The 21,065-nt window shown below is 41.1% G+C and overlaps 5 protein-coding genes across 6 annotated transcripts; 3 read left to right on the top strand and 2 right to left on the bottom strand.

Moving 5' to 3' along the window:
- Positions 1-471: 471 nt before the first annotated feature.
- chrac1 (chromatin accessibility complex subunit 1) lies at positions 472-4,183 on the bottom strand. Its single transcript, XM_082522663.1, has 3 exons — positions 3,926-4,183; positions 3,679-3,805; positions 472-1,397 (listed from the first exon to the last, which is right to left on the bottom strand). Exons 1-3 carry the CDS (start codon positions 4,082-4,084, stop codon positions 1,315-1,317), a joined length of 369 nt encoding a protein of 122 aa, XP_082378789.1. The 5' UTR covers positions 4,085-4,183; the 3' UTR covers positions 472-1,314.
- Positions 4,184-4,783: 600 nt separating this feature from the next.
- On the top strand, positions 4,784-7,626 carry gatad1 (GATA zinc finger domain containing 1). Its single transcript, XM_082522448.1, has 5 exons — positions 4,784-5,261; positions 6,121-6,243; positions 6,326-6,385; positions 6,508-6,691; positions 6,778-7,626. Exons 1-5 carry the CDS (start codon positions 5,082-5,084, stop codon positions 6,966-6,968), a joined length of 738 nt encoding a protein of 245 aa, XP_082378574.1. The 5' UTR covers positions 4,784-5,081; the 3' UTR covers positions 6,969-7,626.
- A 366-nt stretch (positions 7,627-7,992) lies between these two features.
- Positions 7,993-15,475, top strand: LOC309698924 (protein naked cuticle homolog 2). Of its 2 annotated transcripts, none has more exons than XM_082521681.1 (10): positions 7,993-8,191; positions 8,297-8,323; positions 8,448-8,518; positions 12,285-12,339; positions 12,582-12,679; positions 13,713-13,808; positions 13,901-14,036; positions 14,158-14,301; positions 14,422-14,872; positions 15,387-15,475. In XM_082521681.1, exons 1-9 carry the CDS (start codon positions 8,167-8,169, stop codon positions 14,841-14,843), a joined length of 1,074 nt encoding a protein of 357 aa, XP_082377807.1. In that variant the 5' UTR covers positions 7,993-8,166; the 3' UTR covers positions 14,844-14,872; positions 15,387-15,475. The 2 variants fall into 2 exon arrangements, with proteins under 2 accessions (XP_082377807.1, XP_082377806.1); XM_082521680.1 differs by having other exon boundaries at positions 12,582-12,688.
- Positions 15,476-15,497: 22 nt separating this feature from the next.
- Positions 15,498-18,189, top strand: lrrc14b (leucine rich repeat containing 14B; the record flags this gene model as incomplete). The annotated part of the gene is made up of 3 exons (XM_082521675.1): positions 15,498-15,773; positions 15,897-16,525; positions 17,221-18,189. 3 exons carry the CDS (start codon positions 15,498-15,500, stop codon positions 17,897-17,899), a joined length of 1,584 nt encoding a protein of 527 aa, XP_082377801.1. The 3' UTR covers positions 17,900-18,189.
- An 85-nt stretch (positions 18,190-18,274) lies between these two features.
- uqcrb (ubiquinol-cytochrome c reductase binding protein) lies at positions 18,275-20,741 on the bottom strand. Its single transcript, XM_082521694.1, has 4 exons — positions 20,676-20,741; positions 19,622-19,690; positions 19,337-19,503; positions 18,275-18,482 (listed from the first exon to the last, which is right to left on the bottom strand). Exons 1-4 carry the CDS (start codon positions 20,692-20,694, stop codon positions 18,405-18,407), a joined length of 333 nt encoding a protein of 110 aa, XP_082377820.1. The 5' UTR covers positions 20,695-20,741; the 3' UTR covers positions 18,275-18,404.
- Positions 20,742-21,065: the final 324 nt, after the last annotated feature.

Raw genomic sequence — 21,065 nt, 5'->3', positions numbered from 1 at the left:
CAGCATTAGTGAAATGCTGTGAGAGCTGTGCATAAATGAGTCTTTGCAAACATCAATGAACTAACGCAATGTTATAAAGAAGAGTGGGTCATAATTCCTCCATACCGATATGAGAGATTGACAGTCATACAGAAAACGATTAGTTCCTGCTAAAGGTGGTTCGACAAGCTGCTAAATCATGGGGTGCACTTTAGTTTTATGGACTTCTTTTTCTTTAAAACATGCTGCTTATGTATTCTGGTTTAGTTTTTGTTAAAGAAATTATGACACAGTACAATAGGTCAAATAAAAATCGTAAATCTTACCATGGCTCTATATTACCTGTTTGCAAAGGTATGAAGATTTCATGGTCACATTAAACCTCTAAACTGCAGGAAACACGAGGAGCTCAGAGGAGAGTACGCGAGTGGTTTAACACACCAAATTCATAAACTGGTATTTTTAAAAAAAATAAAAACGTTCAGTGCAAAACAAGACAGCATGAATTTTTATTTTAATATCAAATCTAAACCACACATTTGTAAATACACAGAGGGCGATATGCCGACTAAGCTGAAACACTTTAAATATTTACATCTGTTCGAGTCTGAGATTTTATTTTGAACTTCAGAGCATGTTCAGTTGTTTTGTAGTTTTTCCACTTCTAGTAAATTTCAAGTTCTTGACAGTCAAATCACAACACGAATATATGGTTAACAGTAGCAACAGCACATCTGAGTTTGAGATCAATGTTTCACAGCACCTTTAAAATAATGTTTTCACCCACTTGTTTTTTTTTAAGCCAACAGTAACACAGAAGCTAAGACGTCTGCGCTCCAGCTGCGTGGGCTGGATTCCCATGTCTTGGCTCACGTGGAACAAGTCCGTACTGGCCAGTTATGCAGAAACATTTCCGATAACGGTGCACGCAAATCAAGCAGCCCAATTAAGTCAGTGCTACCCGGGAACCTCCATAAACAGTCTAAGTACACAAGCTTAAATGCAAACTTGTTCTGAACTCCTGTTTGCATCATATATTAGTAATGACAGTACTTTAGCTCACACAAAATATATCTGTCAGTTTGCAGAAAAGGGTCGCTGAACTTCATTTACTGTTGGGGGGGAGTTTGAAATTTGAGTCTTCACTTGATTTCACATTGATCCCGTGTGAGTTTGCGTTTAGCTCCACGTCCTCTAACTTTTTACAAAAGCCCTGAAGATGAACTCGAGAGTTCAAGTGTCTTTTACTGACGGTCACTTTGCTTTCGGCGACAGGCTGGAAGAGTAGATGCGATAACATCTGTCCAGATGGGAAATGTGGACCATCCTCCTGTTTCAGTAATCAGCTCCTTCTTCTTCTTGCATTTGCTCCAAAGAGTTGAGGTAATCTTGAGCCAAGATCTTCTTAGGCAGAATATCTGTCCAGGAAAACAAAGCAAAAAATTTGTAAAAATGCATAGTTGAAGGAAAAGATCTCATTTTTTGTTGCAGGTCAGTGAGTGATATTAACTCAAGAGTATTAGGAAGACTCAAATGGTTTTAAACTTGGCTGTCAAAAAGTTGACACACTGCACAGCTGCACTAAAATCTACTTTCAGATTAACGTTTAAGCTTCTGTATATTTAAAATTCATCTGATATTTCACTTTATATAGATTATAACAAACTGTTTACAAAATGTTTTTACAGAAAAGCCATTTTTAAAACCTTGACATAATCATATGTCCAGAAGACGCATGCTGAGCACAAGTGGCTCCACGATGTAGTGGTTAACATGTTCGCCTTACAAAGCCTCGACAGAATGGGACACAATCCGGTGTATACCTAGTCTCCGCCCCCAGCCTGGATAAATGGCTAGAAGGAAACCATCAGGAAGGGCAGCCAGTGTAATTCTGTGCCAAACCAAACATGCACGCTCTGGTGACCTCTCCCAAAACAATCGAGCAGCCAGAAGTACCGCAGATATCACAGGCAAAACGAGCAGCAACATGCCCGAGCATTTCCACCTTAAACCCCCTGAATCGCTGGATTCAGACAGCCCGACGTTCAAAAGTAACAAAGGAGTGAGTGTGAGCTGTTTGGATACAGACCCAAAAACACCACAGGAGATAAAATGAAGTTATGAGAGAGATAAAAGTCTTATTGATGGTGTTTAAGGGTTAAAGCAGTGCCTGAGAGACTTAAAAACAGTGCTACTTCAAATAATCCTTAAAGTAAAGCTGGCTAAACTAACTCATCCTTTCATGAAGGTTACAACTTTAGATTTTTGTTAAAACTGTTAAAATTAGTTTTTGTTTTATGGCGATTTTAGAGCCTTTTTGTTTATACTACATTATACCAAGCAGTGTTTCTAATACTTATTCTTTTCTTAATCAGTTAATTTAATTATTTTTTTAAATTCATCGATTAATCTGGTCTTCTTGTGTTCAGCTGGTGGAGGTACTGTGAGCTGCTCCCTTATTTCCTAAGGGATAACCATAGTGGATTGATCTGCGTGTTTGATTTGGCACAAATGTTTTATCAGATGCCGTTCCTGATGTACTCCTCCTGCTTGTGCTTAATTTATGGAATTGTGTCCGTTTGTTGTGGTATTTGACCATAGAGATCCTACAGACAAGAGCTGTCAACCAATGCTCGCTTTGCAAGGGTCACATGCTAACAGGCCGGCCAGGAGCGGGAGAAGCATGAGGGGGAAAAAAAAACATCAAAAATACAGAATAAAAAGCACAGACAATGTCTGAAATTGACGCTTTTGATTGCTTTTAACACCCAGTTTCTCTTTGGGTTTTTGTATGTTATAACTTTGCTCTTTTCCACAGCCAGGTGACGGACCATCAGCAGCACAAGAAAGACCCACAGAACAGTTACATGACATGTTTTTGATGCATCTGACAGCAGATGCTCTCTGCAGGTAGGCAGGTAGTTTGAAGCTGCCAGTGGACTGCAAATATACTACCTCAGCTCAACCACAGTTTGCCCTTTAGACTTCTGTGATGAATTTTTGTAGAGCCTACAGGGTAATGTACTTAAGTGGCTGACGCTGTTACCAGTCTTGATGCTTTTGTGGTGTTTTATGTGTTTATTACTTGAGGGTGATGTCCCAGTGTTTTATATGCAGTACCATCTATGACAGAAATATTTTTCTTCCTTTTTGTTGCGGTCAGTTATTTTCTGTTTTTCTTTTTCTTTTTGGAGACATACATATTTGTCCCTTACAATGGCCCTGAGAGGTGCACAAAATACAATTATTTAGGGGAGACAATAACGTGATGGAACAGCTGTTACATGTTCAGGGTGGCGTTTCTATGGTGTAGATTTGAAACAGAAGCATAAATCCTGTGAAACTGGAAACACACAACCACAACGGAACCACAGTTTCCCATTTATCTACACTTGCTGATGCTGGGTTATTTAACTACCTTAAACACTTTAATAATCCAAAGTCTGATCAGTTATCATTACAGTAGTTCTTAGACTGTGGGTGAGGCCACTGCAGGTAGGTTCAGACATCGTGTGAAATAGGAAATTAATCGATTTTGTGCTGACTTTTATTCGGGCGTTGTGTGAGTCAGTGCGTAGAGCAACGGGGGAGGTATTAATTCACTGTTTCTAACAATCTGGACTCTGTGCAGTCTGAGATATAATCTGTAACCAGCTGGTGCATCATAGGACCGCCGAGGTGCCTGCAGGTGCCTCTCACCTGTGAGAAAGTGGAAAGTCTCCGCCTCCTGAGCGGTGTTGGCCAGGTCGCTGTACGACAGGGTGTTTGTTTCCTTCCCTGAGCCGTTGTTGAAGGAGGATAGAGCCAGGTGTTGTACAAACAGCTCCTAAAACAATAACAACAGGAGACACACACAAACGCGCTGCTTCAGCTCACATGCCCTAGACAAGCTAACGGTGCTAAAAGTGTTAGCAAATGAATGAGCTGCGGATGATGTTTAGCTTACTGTAGCTTTGGTGGTGAGGAAAAGAGCGTCCTGGTTGATGCTGGAGACATCAGGGGAGCTCTTCATGATCAGCCTCACCCTGGATATCGGTAGAGAGATCGGCTTTTTGCTGCCCGACGCTTGGTCGTCTTTGGCTGAGCTGTTATGAGACATCTTCATAAGGACAGGGCGCGAGACAAGCGGAACTTCCAAGTATTGTTTTGAACTGTGACGCGGTTTGTTTCTTCTTCGTCTGACCAGATTAAAACCGTCTGGCGGACTCGACGCTGTAACATCTCCCCCTGCTGAAGAGGAGGCACTTTGGTTAAAAATGGTTTAGCTGGTTTTAGATAGATAGATAGATAGATAGATAGATAGATAGATAGATAGATAGATAGATAGATAGATAGATAGATAGATAGATAGATAGATCATTTATCTTGAATCGTTATACACGGATAGATGGATGGAAATTACTTTGTTACAGCAGGATAATGAATAAAAATAGTACAACTTACAGTAAATAAACAGCAGTGCCACAGGTGCATAGTGAGGGCATTATACATCAAAATTTACATATACAACAATGATTTCAAAAAAGCGGAAAAAGTAAAAGAAAAATTACGTTAGTAAAAAGCGGAAAGGTAAGACTCATTTTGTGCAAGCGGGCAAATTAATTAATAATTTATACATTATACATCTAAGAAAAACAGCTAAACATATTACCTACTCATTGTGTCGTTTTAACCAATCGTAATTTATCACTACCACAACACGATTGGTTAAAATTAATCAACCTCTTCACACTCTCACAAGCTCGCCTGCGTCTATTAGCGTTGTGTCCTCCAGTCCAGTGGCGTCGCATAATTTAGTCATGTACCTAAATCTAAACCAAAGAAGAAGAACTGATGGCAGGCGCCAGCGCAGAAGAAGAATTGTGCCGCTAGTAGTGGCTATAAATGGGCTACAGATATAAACAACCCAAGTTTCTGATCAATTTGGCTGTTCTCGTAAGTAACTCAGAGCCATACCTGTTTGTTTTAAGTCGAACTGCCCCAGAAGGAAGATTTCAGCCTCTCTACCAGTGTCACAGCCACACAAACGGAGCATCTTCATCCTATCACTGAGTTCTGTGTTGTTTCTTCGCCCACCGGCGTCGTTTTAAGAAGCGGCCACGATGCCGCTGGGTTTGAAACCATGTTGCGCCGTTTGCAAGACTAATTCTTCTTCGATGTGGAAGAAAGGAAACCAGGGAGAGATCCTATGTAACAGCTGCACGGGAAAGAGCGCCAGCGGCGGGGCGTCAGGACCCTCCCTGTCCTCCATCACTCAGCCCAGCAATGGCGGAGGGAAACAGGTCAGTGAAACCCAGTGTTTCTAGATTAGAGCCAGGCCTGTTTGTGATGGTGTAAAGCCTCACGAGTTTGTCTTCGGGCTCTTTTTTTTAGACTGGTGGGGCTGTGTGCAGACATTGCAGCTGCATCATTCACAGATAATCCTACAGGGAAAATATAATAGCGCTCCCGGAGCCCACGCTGGGCTGAATTAGGAAGGTTTTCCATTTCAGTTTAAATACTGACGATCACTGTGGGGTTTTTTTTTTTTGTTTGTTTGTTTTTTGTTTTTGTTTGAAGTTATTAGAAGAGCACAGGTCTCATTTCAAGACTGTAGTCTTCACTGTTCATGTGTAAAACAGTTTAACAGAAACAAGCCGGTGTGACTCCAGGAGTTTTTACATGTGGTGTCGCAGATTTGATCATAATAACTGCCTGAGAAAGCACTGGGCACAACTTTCAGGCTCTTGTGCAGCAGCCTGTGCGAAATACAGATGGCAGAACATAAAAAAAATGATGCTTCAAATGAAAGTCATTTGTGTTGTACAAAGTGAAAGTATTTAAATCTTTAAATGAGAGGTGAAACATCTCAACAAACCCCCAAGATCATTTAAACCCTTATTTTTAATTAAAATTGGTAATATAGCAGTCTGTTGTCAAGTGAGATCAAACTTGAAGGGTAAACCTATATGCCTTAAACATTACATAGCTTCACATTTTACTGAGATATTTTTCACATTAAGTGATTAATCAGTTAACAAACAAACAAACTGATAGTTGTTAGTACTGGTCTTAGTATTGTCTCATTGTTTATTTTTCATCATCTTCTTCAACTGACAAGCTGCAGTCAATTGTCCAATCCCTTCTTGTGTTTGTCTATAGTCCAAGCAGGAGATCCACAGGAGGTCTGCACGTCTGAGAAGCACCAAGTACAAAGCTCCTGCATCAGAGAAAAAAGTCTCAACCAAAGGAAAAGGAAGACGACACATATTTAAACTCAAAAATGTAAGTTTGATAATGTAAATTTGATTTTTCTTCTTTCTTGTTGAGTTCATGCATTTGACCCTTGTGTGTGCCAACCTTTTAGCCAATCAAAGCACCAGAATCTGTAGCGACTATCATCACGTCAGAATCCATATTTTATAAGGTACGGTGTTTATTGTTGCAAAGCATGAGAAACAATACTTTCACTTGAAACTGGTCTGATCTTTTTAAAGCATTAATTATATCAATTAACCTTAATCCTTTATCATTGTCAATATATCACAGGGTGTATACTACCAGATGGGAGACGTGATTAAGGTAACAGATGAAGAAGATGGGAAGCCTTACTATGCTCAGATTCGAGGCTTTGTACAGGATCAGTACTGTGAAAAAAGTGCAGCACTGACATGGCTCATCCCCACTCAAGCCAGCCCTAAGGACCAGTTTGATCCTGGCACCTATATTGTTGGTGAGCAGTTATTCTGGATCATGCAGTGCTCTAGTGGAATTTGTTCATTTAAGCTTTAAAAAACAAACAAAAATGTTTTGCAATAGGTCCAGAGGAGGATCTGCCCAGAAAGATGGAGTATTTGGAGTTTGTGTGCCACGCCCCCTCTGAGTACTTCAAGTCTCGGAGCACCCCGTTCCCTACTATCCCAATACGACCAGAAAAAGGCTATATTTGGACCCACATAGGACCCACACCGGCCCACACTGTCAAAGAGTCTGTCAGTGCCAGCAGTTAGTGGGACTGTGATTAAAGACATGGACTCTGTTCTTAAAGAAATAAATGTACATTCACATGATGCTAGTGCAGGGTCAGCAGTCGCCAGCACATCAGCAGAGCATCTGCAGAGGTAGATGTTGCAGTCAGTGGAGGTTTAAATGTAAATAAGGTTTAAATGTAATAAATACTGATATCTGGGAGGACTGTCATCTGTGAGGACGCAGGACGGTCTGAAATGTGACATTTGTTTTTAGTGACGCCTAGCAACAGGAGCGACGGGGTCTTTCAATGACTAGTAACAGGAAGAAGCGTCACAAATGAGACACCCCCCGAATTACTTCAAACTTGGCACTGCCTCCAGTCCATACACCCGCCAAGTTTGAAGGAGAACAGACGACCAATGCATACAGAGATTCCTTCATTTATTAAGGAGATAATGATTTTGGGGTTTTCTGATCATTACTTCACATTTGAAGGCGAGTTGTAAGTTGATGGTAATGATGTGTCTTATTGCTTTGTGTTATTCACAAGCTGTGATGCTGAAACATATGGAAGCTTGTTTACACCCTTTTTTTTTTTTTTTTTTTTTTTTTTTTTTTCCCCAGTGGTAGAAACAAGTTTCCATAAAAAAATGTTACTTTTGTATTTGATAATAAACAAAAAGCTCTTTTCCATCACTACTGTTGCCTGTGATTTTTCTTTTGTTCCTTTTTATTTTATTTTATTTTTTTAAACTGATATAAATAAATGTTTAAAAAAAACAAACAAACAGAGATCTGATTGGTTTTTGTTCCAGCATCCTGATTGAACAAATGTCACGTTTGATTTATGTCAAAATGTTAGACTGGTGGTGTCTAAAGATTGGAATGAAGCCACTTGTGTCAGTTAAGCTCTTGACCGTGAACGTCTCATTGTAAAGTCTTTAAGTCGGTGGTTTGTGTCCGTTTCTCAGTCGGATGCTGTTCAGAGTCGTTTAAACAATAAACAGACGTAAGGTTGGGTCACGTGCATCACCGATCTCTAACCAATCAAACAGAGTTTAACCGAAGCAGGAAGTGCGCGGTAGTCATCGCTCTCTGCCTGTGCACTCCTGGATAAACGTCTCGGTGAAACTTTGGAGTCGTCGGTGAAATTCCCAGTCCGCGAAAACTTCCTCATGTCTTGAGTTATTTTTTTTTTCTCTGAGCTGGACATGGTGAACATTTCTTGATCACAGTATGGGCAAATTCCAGTCCAAACACGGTGAGAAGTTACATCTAGTTAGCTTCTTTTTTTTATTATTATTAGAAATGAAATACTTGAAATGTCTTATCACTGCCGCTCACTGTCATCTCATTATTTGGGCAGCTTCGAAGCCCCGGCAGAGTCCAGAAGGTAAGACAGAAAAGACACATGCTGTCATAGCTAATTTGTACATGAATTTATAATATTTTTTTTCTTTCTTTTTTTTTTTTTTTTTTTTTTTTTTTAAATATGTGGTTGTTTTTATCCTCTGCAGGACGGAGTTTGGCTTCCAGTGTGCTGAGAGAGTCGCAGAGTAGCCACATATGCAGAAGAAAGCTGACAGAGGTAATGAGTTTTATCTTTGTTCTTATATTAATAACTAATTCGAGAGAAGCTAAACCTATAACTCGCTCACCTACGTTTCCCGTATCACTGCGCTGATCTGGTGCTGACAGAAAAGAGGTTAGACCTGAAGCTGGTGCAGTACTGCCCGGGTACTATTCAGCTCCGGAAACCAGCCAGGTTTTACTAGTGATTTCGGTAATAATGTAGGATCTAAGGGCCCAAAAAGCAAAATCATATTTTGTGTAAGCTTCTTTCAACAAATAAATAAATGCACATGAGGCAACATTAAAGCCAAGTACACGTGTTCTTATAGTGCAGAAAAAACCGCACTGGCTCTTTAAACGCCTTTAACACAGCATCCAGGGCTTCATTTCAGTCGTGCCAGCTTGGGGACAAACTGCTCACATCTATCCAGGAGACATAAAAGATGTTTGGAAGGTGGTCGTTTATTTATTTCTCCACCCTTCCTCCTCCATCTCTATAAAGAGACTTCCAAGTCTGTGAAGTTCAGCACACCCACCCCCCTCCAGACAGCGAGGTCTTTATGCCCAACTTCACTGAGGGGGAAAAAGAGAAAAAAGGAAAAAAAAAATCCACATCTGGGACTGCTTTCCTGCCCCAGCCAGACGGGTGAGGGTGTGAGGTGGGGTGTTTGGGGCTGGAGTGGGTGAAGTGTGGCTTGTTTCATTTCATAAATGGCATCAAGTGTAATAATGTTTTTTTTTTTTAATTTGTTTGCTTCTGAGACCACCTGATTAAAAACACTGATTGCATTTGTCTTACACACTTTAAGGACAGAAAATTCACTGATCCAGCTTTTCAAGTGTTTGATCTCTTAATATCTTTGGGCATAACTTGTTATTTTAAGGCCAATAAAGTCTGAAGCTCAGGACAATATTTGCACAGGGCTGCTGTAAGAAAAAAAAAGTTCTGGAAAGTTCTGCAGTTTGGAAAAAGATGTTGACTCTGCCAAGATGTTTAAAGGGCTGTGGTGGAGGTTCTGCGCTTGGAGCACTTCCTGCGATTACATTTTCCAACCCAATGTAGTTTTATCCCCCATGACACCACTGCTGTGAAGTGGTAATGTCAAAAACATCTCTTTTTCCAAAAGATGACTCCGTTCTTTGCATCTTTGTTAGAAAGTCTTCCCCTTAAAATCACATTTAAAACATTTCCTTGTCACAGTTTTCGCAGAGGTGACAGATTAAAGACGATTTTTAGAAGCTGGAACAGTTTAAAAAAGATTTTGTAGAGATAACTAAACAATGAAGTCTTTTATGTGCAACGTTCGATGTATCCAGTGAGGGGGGAGGAGGGGAGCGCCGTGGGTAAAAATTTTAAACACGCCGACTCATAGGTGAATGTTTACATACCTGTCAAGTACCACTGAGGCAGGCTCAGGTGTTGACAGGTTGACTGTCTAAAGAACGGACAAACCTGTTTCCTTTCCTATGATCTTCCGTCAAGTATGTGTGCAGAAAAGAGGCTGAATAATTACAGTTTTAAGTAAATGTTGGCATACTGAGCAGAAAAGGCGTGGCGAGTTTAACTTGAAGTTCAAAGAAAACAATCCTGTCTAGTTTTTGGTTTAGACAGAGAATCCAAACTTCTTTTCAAAAATAATGTGTTCAAAATGTGGATTTTGTGATTATATTTGGGTTATAGTCCATCCCGCAAGCCAATTATAGACCAAACAATCTGAGTTTGTTCACTTACATTCCTCAAATTGAATTCTACCAAATGTGAAGTTGTTTTAGTTACTTAGCTAAATGTTCAAAATACCAGATTGATAGAAGCAGCTCAATGTGAACTATCGGTAAACATGTAAATATGCATTAGTATACAGTCATGTGATAAAGAGGGTTTACACAGTTGTGCAGGAAAACTAAGTCCACACTTACCGCTTCCGTAGGAATTATGCAGCAGCCGGGAGCTGCCAATTAAATGCATTTGATTAACTGATCAAGAGAGTTTGAGCACCTCTAAAAACAGATGTTTGGCCGGTTTGCTGGTCTGGAGCATTCAGGTGTGTTTTAACACAATGCCAAGGAGGAAAAATGTCATCAGTGATCTTAAAGAAACTTAATTGTTGATGTCCATCCATCTGGGAGGAGTTAAAAGGCCATTTCCAAACAGTTTAAGTTCATCATTCTACAGCTAATGGAAAACATTTAAGCTAGCTGTCAATCTTCCCAGGAGTGGATGCCTCAGCATATTCACCCCAAAGTCAGACTGTTCAGTGCTCAGAGAAAAGCCCAAAAACTTAGTTAACATGTTAAATGTTACAGCTCATGACAGTACAATTAGAAAAAGACTGAAAAAGACTGGCTTGTCTGGAAGTGTTTCCAGGAGAAATGCTCTTCTTTGTAAAAAGGTTGCACAACTTAGGTTTGCAAAGTTGGACCTCAAAAAACTGCAAGACTTCTGGAAAAATGTCCTTTGGACGGATGAGACCAAAGTGGAAATGTTTGACCATAAAGCACAGCATCACATTTGGAGAAAACCAAACTCAGCATATCAGCACAAACACCTCACACCAACTTTCAAGCACGGTGGTGGAGGGGGGATGGTTTGGGCTTGTTTTGCAGCCACAGGACTCACCACTTTGCAGTCATCGAGTTAACCCTGAATTCCTCTGAATACCAAAGTATTCTAGATTCAAATGTGTGGCCACATGTCTGAGAGGTAAAGCTTGGCCAAAACTACAACGATCCCCAAAACATCAGCAAACAGAAAGGCTGAAAAAAAAAAAAATCGAGGTCATGCATAGGACCCTCAATGAACTGAAGCAATGCTGTAAAGAAGAGTTGGCCAAAATTCCTCCATAACAATGTGAGAGACCACTGAAGTGGTTCTACAGGCTATTAGGTGTGGACCTAGTTGCATAGATGTGCATCAGCTACACATTAGTGAAATGAACTCAAGCTGCTCACTGAAATCAGGATGGGTCCATGGACTGACGGGTGATGCCGCCTTCTCTCATCAAAGCTTCACTGCAGGCAGAGCGTGGCAGGATACGCTGGGTGTGTTGCCTGCATCTGAACACGAATGCGGGTGTGCAGACATGCCCACAAATTATCACTCCCTGTGTTGCTCAACTGCATTTGCTGAAGCATCAGTGTGACACGGGTGAGGGACATGTTGGCAGATAAGAGGCTTTTTGTTCCTGTCTTCTTTTGTTTTGCACTGGAAGACTAAAGCAGAAAAAGATTAATTTTCTTGAAGTATTATTTATTCGATATTTTTCAAGTAACAGAAATTGATCCAAGTCCTTTCATCAACCCTGTCTGCTGTAGGATTTGAAAATATGTGTAAATGCATATAAGTATATAATGGATTTAGAGGATTTAAAGTAAGCTGACTTATAACAGTCAACACATATACAGTGTGTCTAAACCTAAACCTGAAGTGCAAAGAGGTCCAGCCAAGACTCAGGATTTAAGTGAGCGTTTTCATCTTCGTGTATTTATGCAAGAAAGCATGCGAAAAGATGTCAACCATTCAAAAACATGCGGGTAAACCGGCTTTCTTCTTCTTTGCAGTGCCGTATGTTTGTGTGTTTAAACGTGTGCAAAGTAAGCCAAAAGTATTCATACCACTGCTTTGTGTTTTGGGGTTCATAAAAAGGAAAAATGCACAGATTATTCAACATTGCTCACATCTGGAGATCCATCTTCACACTCACGGGACAAGAAAATCACTTAATTGCTTCCTCCCGCTCTTAAATGTGTCCTCTGATAATTTACACTCTTGACTCTTTTCACAGAACTTGTATGTGGAATTGAGGAAAAGCACTTCTGATCATAACTGCGACATGAAGGGTGAGTGGGCGATCACACGTCATCCTGTTTCCCGTCTAAGGTCTTTAAAGGTTTAATTGTTTAGTGAATGTCATCGGGTTTTATCCACTTAAACGAAACAATGGAAATAGTTCATATAAGACTAAGACAGAGCCTTACATGAGTAATCAGAAAGATACAAGATAGACCGCAATAATTTTAAGTACCCATAAACTGTGAGTCTGTTAAAAAAGAGAATTATGATGCATTTTTGTGCTGTTTAGTGGTTCAGCCACCAGAAGAAGAGAAGACGCCCGATAAAGGGACCAATTTTCACTTCAAGTGCAAGAAGGAAACAAAGAGGAGCAGCAGCCGTGCTGCTGTGAGTGAGGTAACTGGTAACCTCGTTATTTGATATTCAAATAACGTTATAATATAGTATAATTGTAGCAACTGGTGTGTACTCAGATTTTGGTTTTTCCAAGACTGGTGGGGTTGGGTGCCGGGACTTCGTGGAGTTTTCTAGTAAAACATGATGAGACGACGACTCCTGACTGTGAAGAAGTCTCGCAGAAAAAGCTGCATAAACACCCATTTTTAAATATGTATTCTTGAAATGGACTAAACAAACCTGATAAAACATGTTATCTTATCAGGTTGGTTGCAGGCTGTTATGGAGGATTTTGCTATTATAAAGGGGCTGTAATGTTCTCAGTGGCCAATTTGTTTTTTTTAGCCATTTAAGTGCTTATATTTATTGAGACAATCACATGGGAGCAACTCATGTGATTGTTAGAGAGAGATGGGTATTTCAGAAACTGCTGATCTGCTGGGATTTTCCCACATGCTCATCTCTAGGCCTTGTAGAAGTTTTTGATTTTGGGGTCAGAGGAGAATGGCCAGTTTGCTTTGAGCTGATAGGAAGGCAACAGTAGTTCAAATAACCAGTCATATGCAGAAGAGCATCTCTGAGCATCTCTGAACTGTGAAGGGCTACAGCAGCAGAAGACCACACCGGGTGCCACTCCTATCAGCTGAGAACAGGAAACTGTGAAAGCGTAGCTCCATCCTGCCTTTTGTCAGTAGTTCAGGCTGCTTGTGGTGTAATAGTGTGGGGATATTTTGTCAATATGGCCAAAACCTCTGAAGAATGTTTTCAGCACTTGTTGAATCTGTGCCATGAAGAATTAAAGCATCTCTGAAAGCAAAAGGGAGTGTAATAGTAAGGTGTACCTAATAATAATAATAATAATAATAATAATAATAATAATAATAATAATAATAATAATAATAAAATGTCTCATGAGTGTAAAGTTACAGTACATATACATATAATAAGCAAATACACATATTACTGTAAATGACAAACTATGGCATCAGTATTATTCTGACAGCATGTTCGCATGTGAACACAGGGCATGGAGGGTAACGTGCAGCCTGGAGACGACTCTCAGCAGGAGTGGACCTTCACATTGTACAATTTTGACAACACAGATGAGGTCAAGAAAGAGGTAAGAGAGGGGTTTTTGTTTTTGTTTTTGCTGCTGACATATTTCAGATGTAAAATGTCTCTGTATGCAGTGTGTATATCTGTGTTCTGCAGGACATGTCCAGCCTGATGCACTCCGTGTTTGAGGTTTTAGAGACATCGGTGAAGCAACCTTGCAGTGGTACAAGGCCCCTCAGGATCAAGCTAGCTGTAACTTCCTCACATTATCCAAACAAGAGCTCAAACACAGGTACGTGTTATTGTGATTTTTAGGATTTAAGGACCCAAAACTAAACAGTTCATGACCGTCAAGATTTTAATAAGCTTCTAAACTGTCAGCAATGCCAACATCCTGCACTCACTGAAAACAGATGCAGAGCAGGAGCAGAGTGGATCTCAGGAAGCTGGACGTCCAATGAGAAGGCTCTTCTGTGTGGATGAAAACAAAGAGCGCAGAAAGCACTACCAGGATCTAGCTGGCATTGAAAATTATGCCTCCAAGTTTGACAATGCAGGTATCATAAAAGCTCCATTAATTCTGTGTGTGTGTGTGTGTGTGTCCGTCCGTCCGTCCGTCCGTCTTCTGGAAAATACACTTAAGGGTTTTTTTCTTCTGTTTTTTTTTTTTTTTTTAGACTCACCTCCTCTTCAGCACCATCTAGTGGTGCACTGTGAGAACACTGTGCATTCTGAGTCACCTCAAGACCTCCGTGTTGTTTACTCCATGAGAAGCAGATCCATGTGTGATAGGACCAGAGCTGAGAGAAAGTCCTGCAGGTTGCATGGCCGGCATCCTGCTTCGTGGTGCCATCCTACCCAGACTCTCCTTCGAGCCTCCCAGAGCCTCCCGCGTCGCTCCCACAGCAGGAAGCTTCATTCCACGGTACAATATTCTGCCTCGCCCCATACACACGCTGGCTTCCAGGCACAGCCAGGACAAGACAGGGAGACGTTTTACAGCCTTCAGCCTTCCTTTGGTGTCCCGCTGGCCCAGAGACATGAGCACCATCACTTCCATGAGCATCATCACCATCATCACCACTACCACCCATCATAACCTGATGTAATACACATCATATAAGACAGGTAAGAGCAGCTTAGTAATATTTTAGCTTAGTCTTCACCTTATTCTGGATTTTCTTTTCTCATCAGTGCCCCAATACAGATATTATAATGTCAAATGTGAGACACATGCAATAAAGTTGTTTAGACTGTTATTATTTATATGAGGATGGCTCTGTTAGTACAGGGGCAGTGACCACAGTATCTCCCCTGACAAAAATCCTCAGTTGCACAACAATGCCCTGCAAGCATGCACCTCTATGTTGTACAAAGTAGTTTGGTTGGAAAAGAATAGCAGATACATAAAATGAAGTACATGATGGCAAAATAGTTAAACCTGTGTTTAAACGCCAAACATTTGGTGTGCTGTGAGGAGGAAAGTGAAGCTTCTCGTGAGGATTCAGATGTTGTTCCTGCTAATCTGTCTGGAAAAAGTTGCAAATAGAAACCACGTCCAGCGAAGGACGTGAGACAGCTGTTGCTATTTATAACCTCAACCCTCTTACTTACCCTCTGTGCCTCTCTCCTGCCTCACCAGAGCAAAACACCCAGAGAGACAGCAACAGAAGATACCAACGGAGCAGCAGCTACAAAAGAGACAAGACGCTGAATCAAATACATACCAACACACACAAAAAAAACTAAAGACATGAAGTCCCTGCGATTCCTTGCTGCTGAGCTCTTCATTCAGGCTGGTGCGAGAACTCTGGAAAACCTCACCTGTGTGTCTTTTAACCTCTACCCACTTCTCTTCAAGGCCTGCTACCTCCACGAGCAGGCTGAGGTGCTGCATGCTTTGGTCCAGATGTGGCCTCTTCCTGAACTCAACCTACAAAGACTTCTGGGAAAGACAGCCGACTGTCAGTTAGACCTCACATCTCGCACCTGCCGGCTTTGTCTGGAAGCAATTCTCAACGGCCTAAAGGTACCAAACCACCCACCTTGAATGTACCCCTAATCATTTTCATTTCAGTTGCATTTCTGTTGTCATTGCCTTAAAACACTCATGAATAGTCACCTTTAATGTAATATTCTCTTGTTTTCTAAGGATTATGTGCTGTCTCCCCCGAGAACATATGCCAAGAGCCTTCACACGGTGGACCTGACTGCCCTTAAGGACACTGAGCATCAGGCCTGCCCTTGTAAATCCACCCTGGGTCGATGGGCAAGAACCCAGCTCCTGACAAAACTGTGCTACGAGACCATGGTGGCCATGCAAGATACGGACGTGTCCCAATCTGCCTTTGAAACATCTGTTGATGTCCGTCTGAACGGCTTCGTCACAGGCCGCAACTACGAGCTGGTAGCTCAGGCCTTCCTGCTCCTCCGTTACTGTCCCCTGAAGCTTCGCTTTGTTAGTTTTAGGGCGGATTCTCTCACTCTCAAGCAGCTGTTCTATGTTCTTCGCCTAGCAGAGCCAGAGTCCATCACAAAGCTGGAGGTGGTGCACAATATTCCTCTAGAGGCCTCACACCTGGAGGTGCTGCTGTCCAGGGTGGAATTCCCCAAATTACAGTCTCTGACCCTGCCAGCCAGCGCCCTGGATGTCAGGAGGCTCGGCTCTGACGACGAGGATCTGCTGGCCACCATTGGCAACCTGCTGGCACGACTGAGCAGCCTCACTGAGCTCTATGTTGGTTTTTCTACTCTCACTGGACACCTGCGGAGACTGCTAAAGTGAGTACAAGCACAGCAATAAAGAGACAGACAACAAGGTGCCCTAAGTTTGTCTATTCATGTAATGCATGCTGATTGTAGACCTGATCAGCAACAACACCAAGAGCTTTAACACAGCTCAAAATACCCACCTTTAACCTTTGTCAACAGTGGAAGGTATTCTGTTGTTAAAATTGCTGATGTGGTGCCAGTGCGAGGACAGGTGGCTGCAGGACAAAGACCCGCTGGGTATTCTTCACCTTCAAATGGAAATAGAACAGGAGCGAGTATGCACAGTATAGATTTTGTAATGTAAAATGTTTTGATACTCAATAAACAAGGTGTAGATGAGCAAAAGCTTGCAGCACATTGTTCATAAAATTAACAAATAAGTGAGCAAAGACTTTGACAAAAGATTGAATTTGCGTTTACAAAGATGTACAGATGGGTGACCAACCAACATAATGAAAAACATTTTCATACTGATGAAGTGGATCTCTACGTCCTTCACTGATTTAACGTAACACTTCCATCTAAGGAAAACGTGCCAGCCTGTAGTGTATAAGAGCCATGAGTGTTCTCTTTTATCCTTTGTCACCTGTTAGCTGTACCTTTTTAAGCATTTCCTGTACCGCTCCTGTTTGACTACAAATGTCTACCTCTATTAGCATTTCATACCAGAGTCATTTTTATTCTCCCTTGTTTCCTTCTCACAGTCCTCTCAACACACCTCTACTATGCTTGGAGTTGGCCAACTGCTGCCTGAACCGTGTAGACATGACCTACCTGGCCAACAGTCTCCACAGTGAGACCCTGGTTCACCTTGACATCAGTGGACACAACCTCTTTGACTCTTTCTCCACCCCTGTACACAAATTGCTTAGCAGGAGTTCGGGAACTCTGGCGAGATTGGCTCTCGAGGAGTGCAACATAAAGGACGAGCACATGGACGCTTTCACTAATGCTCTGGCTTGCTGTCAGCAACTGGAGGAGCTCAGACTTATGGGAAACCCTCTGACATCTGTTGCCCTGCTTAGGTTATTCTCCACTCTATCTGTAGGGTTTCCCAAGTTAAGGTACATAGAGGCACCTGTGCCCCGTGAATGTTACGCAGATGATGTCACGTATCCTCTGGACGATTCGGTCTTGCTGCGTTACAACACGGAGCTGTTTCAGGAGATCAGGATCCAGCTGATGGCCATCCTGGAAAGAGCAGATAGAGATGGGGTGGAAGTGTGCACCCCCATCATGGGGGCCTACGATCCAGACATCAATGAAACTAGTAATGAGCTAGGGGTGTCCATGTTGAAATCTTTTAACGCCGTCATCGGCACTTTTATAGGTACGATAACCGATGTGAACAACAGGAGATCCCAGACTTGGAAAGACGATTGATTTTTACTGTGACTAGTCCTGAGCTCAAAGTCTGCTGCTTCATTCAAACCTGTGAAAATGGATCCAGTAAACCAGATTTAACTATAGTTAAGACAGGGATTATGTTAGTGTCAACAAATGCTAACTGTTTTCTTCCAGGACCCTATTATATAAAACTAAACAGATGTGCAATGCAGATAGCAACTATAGTGGTTATTGCTAAGATGTTTTATTAGCTGTATATACAGTGCATGTTGTTTTAATTTATATATTCTTGTTTAAATGCTGTAACTATATTTATAAGCAGCCCAACACTGAAACATGTGACAGATCCTTCTATAGTAATTCTGAAACTGTAATTTGTCATATCAATATATCAAATAAATGACAGACATGTTTCAAAATGTACATTTCTTTAATGAGCACTGTGTTATATATGTAGATTACATTTCATGTTAAATATTACACCAGGGGACGACCACGAACCAACCGAAGACTAAGATTAACAGCTGCGAACTGGAATGGTCTATTTCTTCATCCATTCCTCTTTTTCTTTCCTCTCACGGATCACCTCCTCCAGGTATGGAGTCAGATAGTGGACATCCTGCAGGAAAAACACAAGGCACAATACATGACATCAGTAATCAGCAAAGGCTAAAAATCCCACCCTAAACTAAGATAATAATTTTTTTTTCCAAAAACCTCTGTGATAGTTCTGTTTACTTATCTTTCTTTTCCACACTTTGACTAAAATTTCATATCTTACACTGAGAATTCACTTAGGACTCATCAGCAGCTATATTCCAGCTGACTGATAAGAGGTGAAATCAATCATAGAGAGGGTTCTGCACCAACAACATCCTTATGATTACAGTAGTCACTAGCAAACTGGTGCCAGTAGTTTGCAGGGAAGACAACTTGTCTGTGAACATTTGCAAACTATTCAATTGGTAGTGAGGAAAGTGTGATACATACCAGGAAAGGAGAATGAAGGCTGTGGCTTTTGAAATGTATTGGTTGCACAACTTTTATCTAGTTATAAGTTTGCAGACAAGTTAGCATCCTAAGTGCAAACTACTAGCAACAAAGCAGCACTGCACACCACTTTGCAACCACCTTCAGGCTATGGACTCCCAACACCCTCCAGAAACCAGTCGCCAACCAGTTACAGAATACATACTTGCCCCTAGCAACCAGTGGCTACCAGTTTCAAACCAAGTGCCAAGACCACTCACAACCAATCAGGGGATCAGACTTTCCCCAAACAAACAGTGGCTGCCAGACCTGTGCTGACAAATCTTTAGGACTGCATGACTCAAGCCTCAGTGGAAAACTTAACAAATAATCACGTCCAATGAAATGACCAACAGAAAAATACTACATCTATCCATGTTAACATTAACACTACATTTTACACTGCACTGAAAATGCTAATTTAGTCTGTTTGTGTGAAAGCACCTCATCGAATTTTGTCCACTGGTTTTTAGGAAGAATCTGCTGCTTCATAGAGAGATCCAGGGCCCTCTTGATCCTGAACATCCTGTCGTTGTACACATTCTCTGGAAGCCTCCTGAGGGCCTCTTTCACATCCAGGTCCTCATGGATCGTGTCATCACGCATTAAACCTGCAACAGAAAACCCACAAGCTCAAGACAATCCTGTTTTCATTAGCAAGCTTCGAAACTGGCAACATTTTTAGCTAATGAACTCTGATCATCTTAAATTATTATATTCTGGCCTTACCAAGTTTGTTGAAGCCACACATGTTGTAATACCATTTACGGAAGCCAACCAGGAGCCTTCCTGTTGCAGCTGTAAAGAAATAGAAAAAAAAAATCATGAGAAAGAGACAGAAACAGACAGGATCAGTGAGGATGGAAGGAAAGAAGGAGAACAGTGTTCTAGCCACTTAGTATACATATTTAAGTCAGTCAACTTTAGTTATGAAGCACATTACAATACAAGATAAGAAAATTATAACTGTATAAATAGATAGGTTTAAATAAAATTAAGCCTGTACAGGTGGCCCTTAATCTTCTTTTTAATGGTATCAGTAGTGTCACAGATCTAGGGAACCTCAATCTCAAAAGCAGTCTCCTTTCTCTAACCTGGACCAAAGTACCACCAACAATCACTGATCACCTGATCAGAGACCTAGTAGTTAAACATGGATGTCTTAGTTAACAAATACAGGGAGAAATCTATCTTGTCATATTTTATTTATCTTACTGAGCTATTTTAGTATGAGCTGCTGTAACAGTGATTTCCCAACATAAAGTATATGTCATCTTATAAGAGGCAATTAGTCAAATGTGGTGTATGAATATCAGACAACAACCATTCAACTACGACCACTCAGATGTCATTGTGAGACACACGTAACTATTCACTGAAGAAAACAAACTTTAACCTCCATAAGCAATGAGCTAACAGCAGTTTGGTTGATTTCTTACATTTAACTCCAAACGACGGCTGAGCTCTACATCAGTCATTTAGTAAAACACAGTTTTTATTATTGCGCAACAGGATGGAGGTCTTTGTTTAATACCATTTATCTTATTTTACCAGCACTGGAGAGCGCTAACGCTAGCTGACCAGCACCCGTTAGCATCAGCTAGCACGGGGACACTAGAGGACACAGACTAGTCAAAGGCACCGGAAGGCCTAATTATACTGACAAAGTAAACATAACGACCTGCTGTGAGCAAGAGAATAAAACAGATCTGACCACAGGTTAAAAACGAGAGGATTAACGAGCATAACCTGGAAATATGAAAAAGGATAGGGGTTAATTTACCTGGTGCCCTCGTCGCCATGTTTATCGCTGAGAAGGAACGCGGTGGGTTGTGGGTAAAGATGCGTTCAAAAGTAACTTTATCAGACGTCACGCTGTCGTAAGGTCCGACGTTCACGGACAGCGGAAATTTTGTTTAAAAATGTGTAAATACACTTTAAATCAGCGTAAACACTGAATAAATACAGTAAAAATATAGTATAAATAAATTATAAATCGGGATAATACAGTATACATAATATAAAACAATATAATACAGTATAAATAGTTATCAATGCAGTATAAATATCCTCCTGGGAAACAAGGAAAAAAAAGTATCTTACAGTTTTTTGTCCACTACAGAGGACATAATGAACAGGCTGGGTCTCAGGAAGATAAAGCGTAAATCAGTGT

This window comes from Aulonocara stuartgranti, assembly GCF_965226115.1.
Source record: "Aulonocara stuartgranti genome assembly, chromosome: 22".
NCBI classification, from domain to species: domain Eukaryota; kingdom Metazoa; phylum Chordata; class Actinopteri; order Cichliformes; family Cichlidae; genus Aulonocara; species Aulonocara stuartgranti.
The sequence above is the reverse complement of the archived record's forward strand: the minus strand, read 5'-3'. Positions and strand labels throughout refer to the sequence as shown.

Bases quoted from the DNA above. Each gene is read 5' to 3' on its own strand.
- chrac1 (XM_082522663.1), bottom strand. From the start codon at position 4,084: ATGAAGATGTCTCATAACAGCTCAGCCAAAGACGACCAAGCGTCGGGC. The intron at 3,806-3,925 runs GTAAGCTAAACA...TTATTGTTTTAG, and splicing joins TCCTCACCACCAAAGCTACA to GAGCTGTTTGTACAACACCT. The intron at 1,398-3,678 runs GTGAGAGGCACC...TTTCCTGGACAG, and splicing joins GACTTTCCACTTTCTCACAG to ATATTCTGCCTAAGAAGATC.
- gatad1 (XM_082522448.1), top strand. From the start codon at position 5,082: ATGCCGCTGGGTTTGAAACCATGTTGCGCCGTTTGCAAGACTAATTCT. The intron at 5,262-6,120 runs GTCAGTGAAACC...GTTTGTCTATAG, and splicing joins GCAATGGCGGAGGGAAACAG to TCCAAGCAGGAGATCCACAG. The intron at 6,244-6,325 runs GTAAGTTTGATA...CCAACCTTTTAG, and splicing joins ACATATTTAAACTCAAAAAT to CCAATCAAAGCACCAGAATC.
- LOC309698924 (XM_082521680.1), top strand. From the start codon at position 8,167: ATGGGCAAATTCCAGTCCAAACACG. The intron at 12,689-13,712 runs GTAACTGGTAAC...ATGTGAACACAG, and splicing joins GCCGTGCTGCTGTGAGTGAG to GGCATGGAGGGTAACGTGCA. The intron at 13,809-13,900 runs GTAAGAGAGGGG...TGTGTTCTGCAG, and splicing joins CAGATGAGGTCAAGAAAGAG to GACATGTCCAGCCTGATGCA.
- uqcrb (XM_082521694.1), bottom strand. The intron at 19,504-19,621 runs GTAAGGCCAGAA...TTTCTGTTGCAG, and splicing joins GTGTGGCTTCAACAAACTTG to GTTTAATGCGTGATGACACG. The intron at 18,483-19,336 runs GTGCTTTCACAC...TTTTTCCTGCAG, and splicing joins AGTGGACAAAATTCGATGAG to GATGTCCACTATCTGACTCC.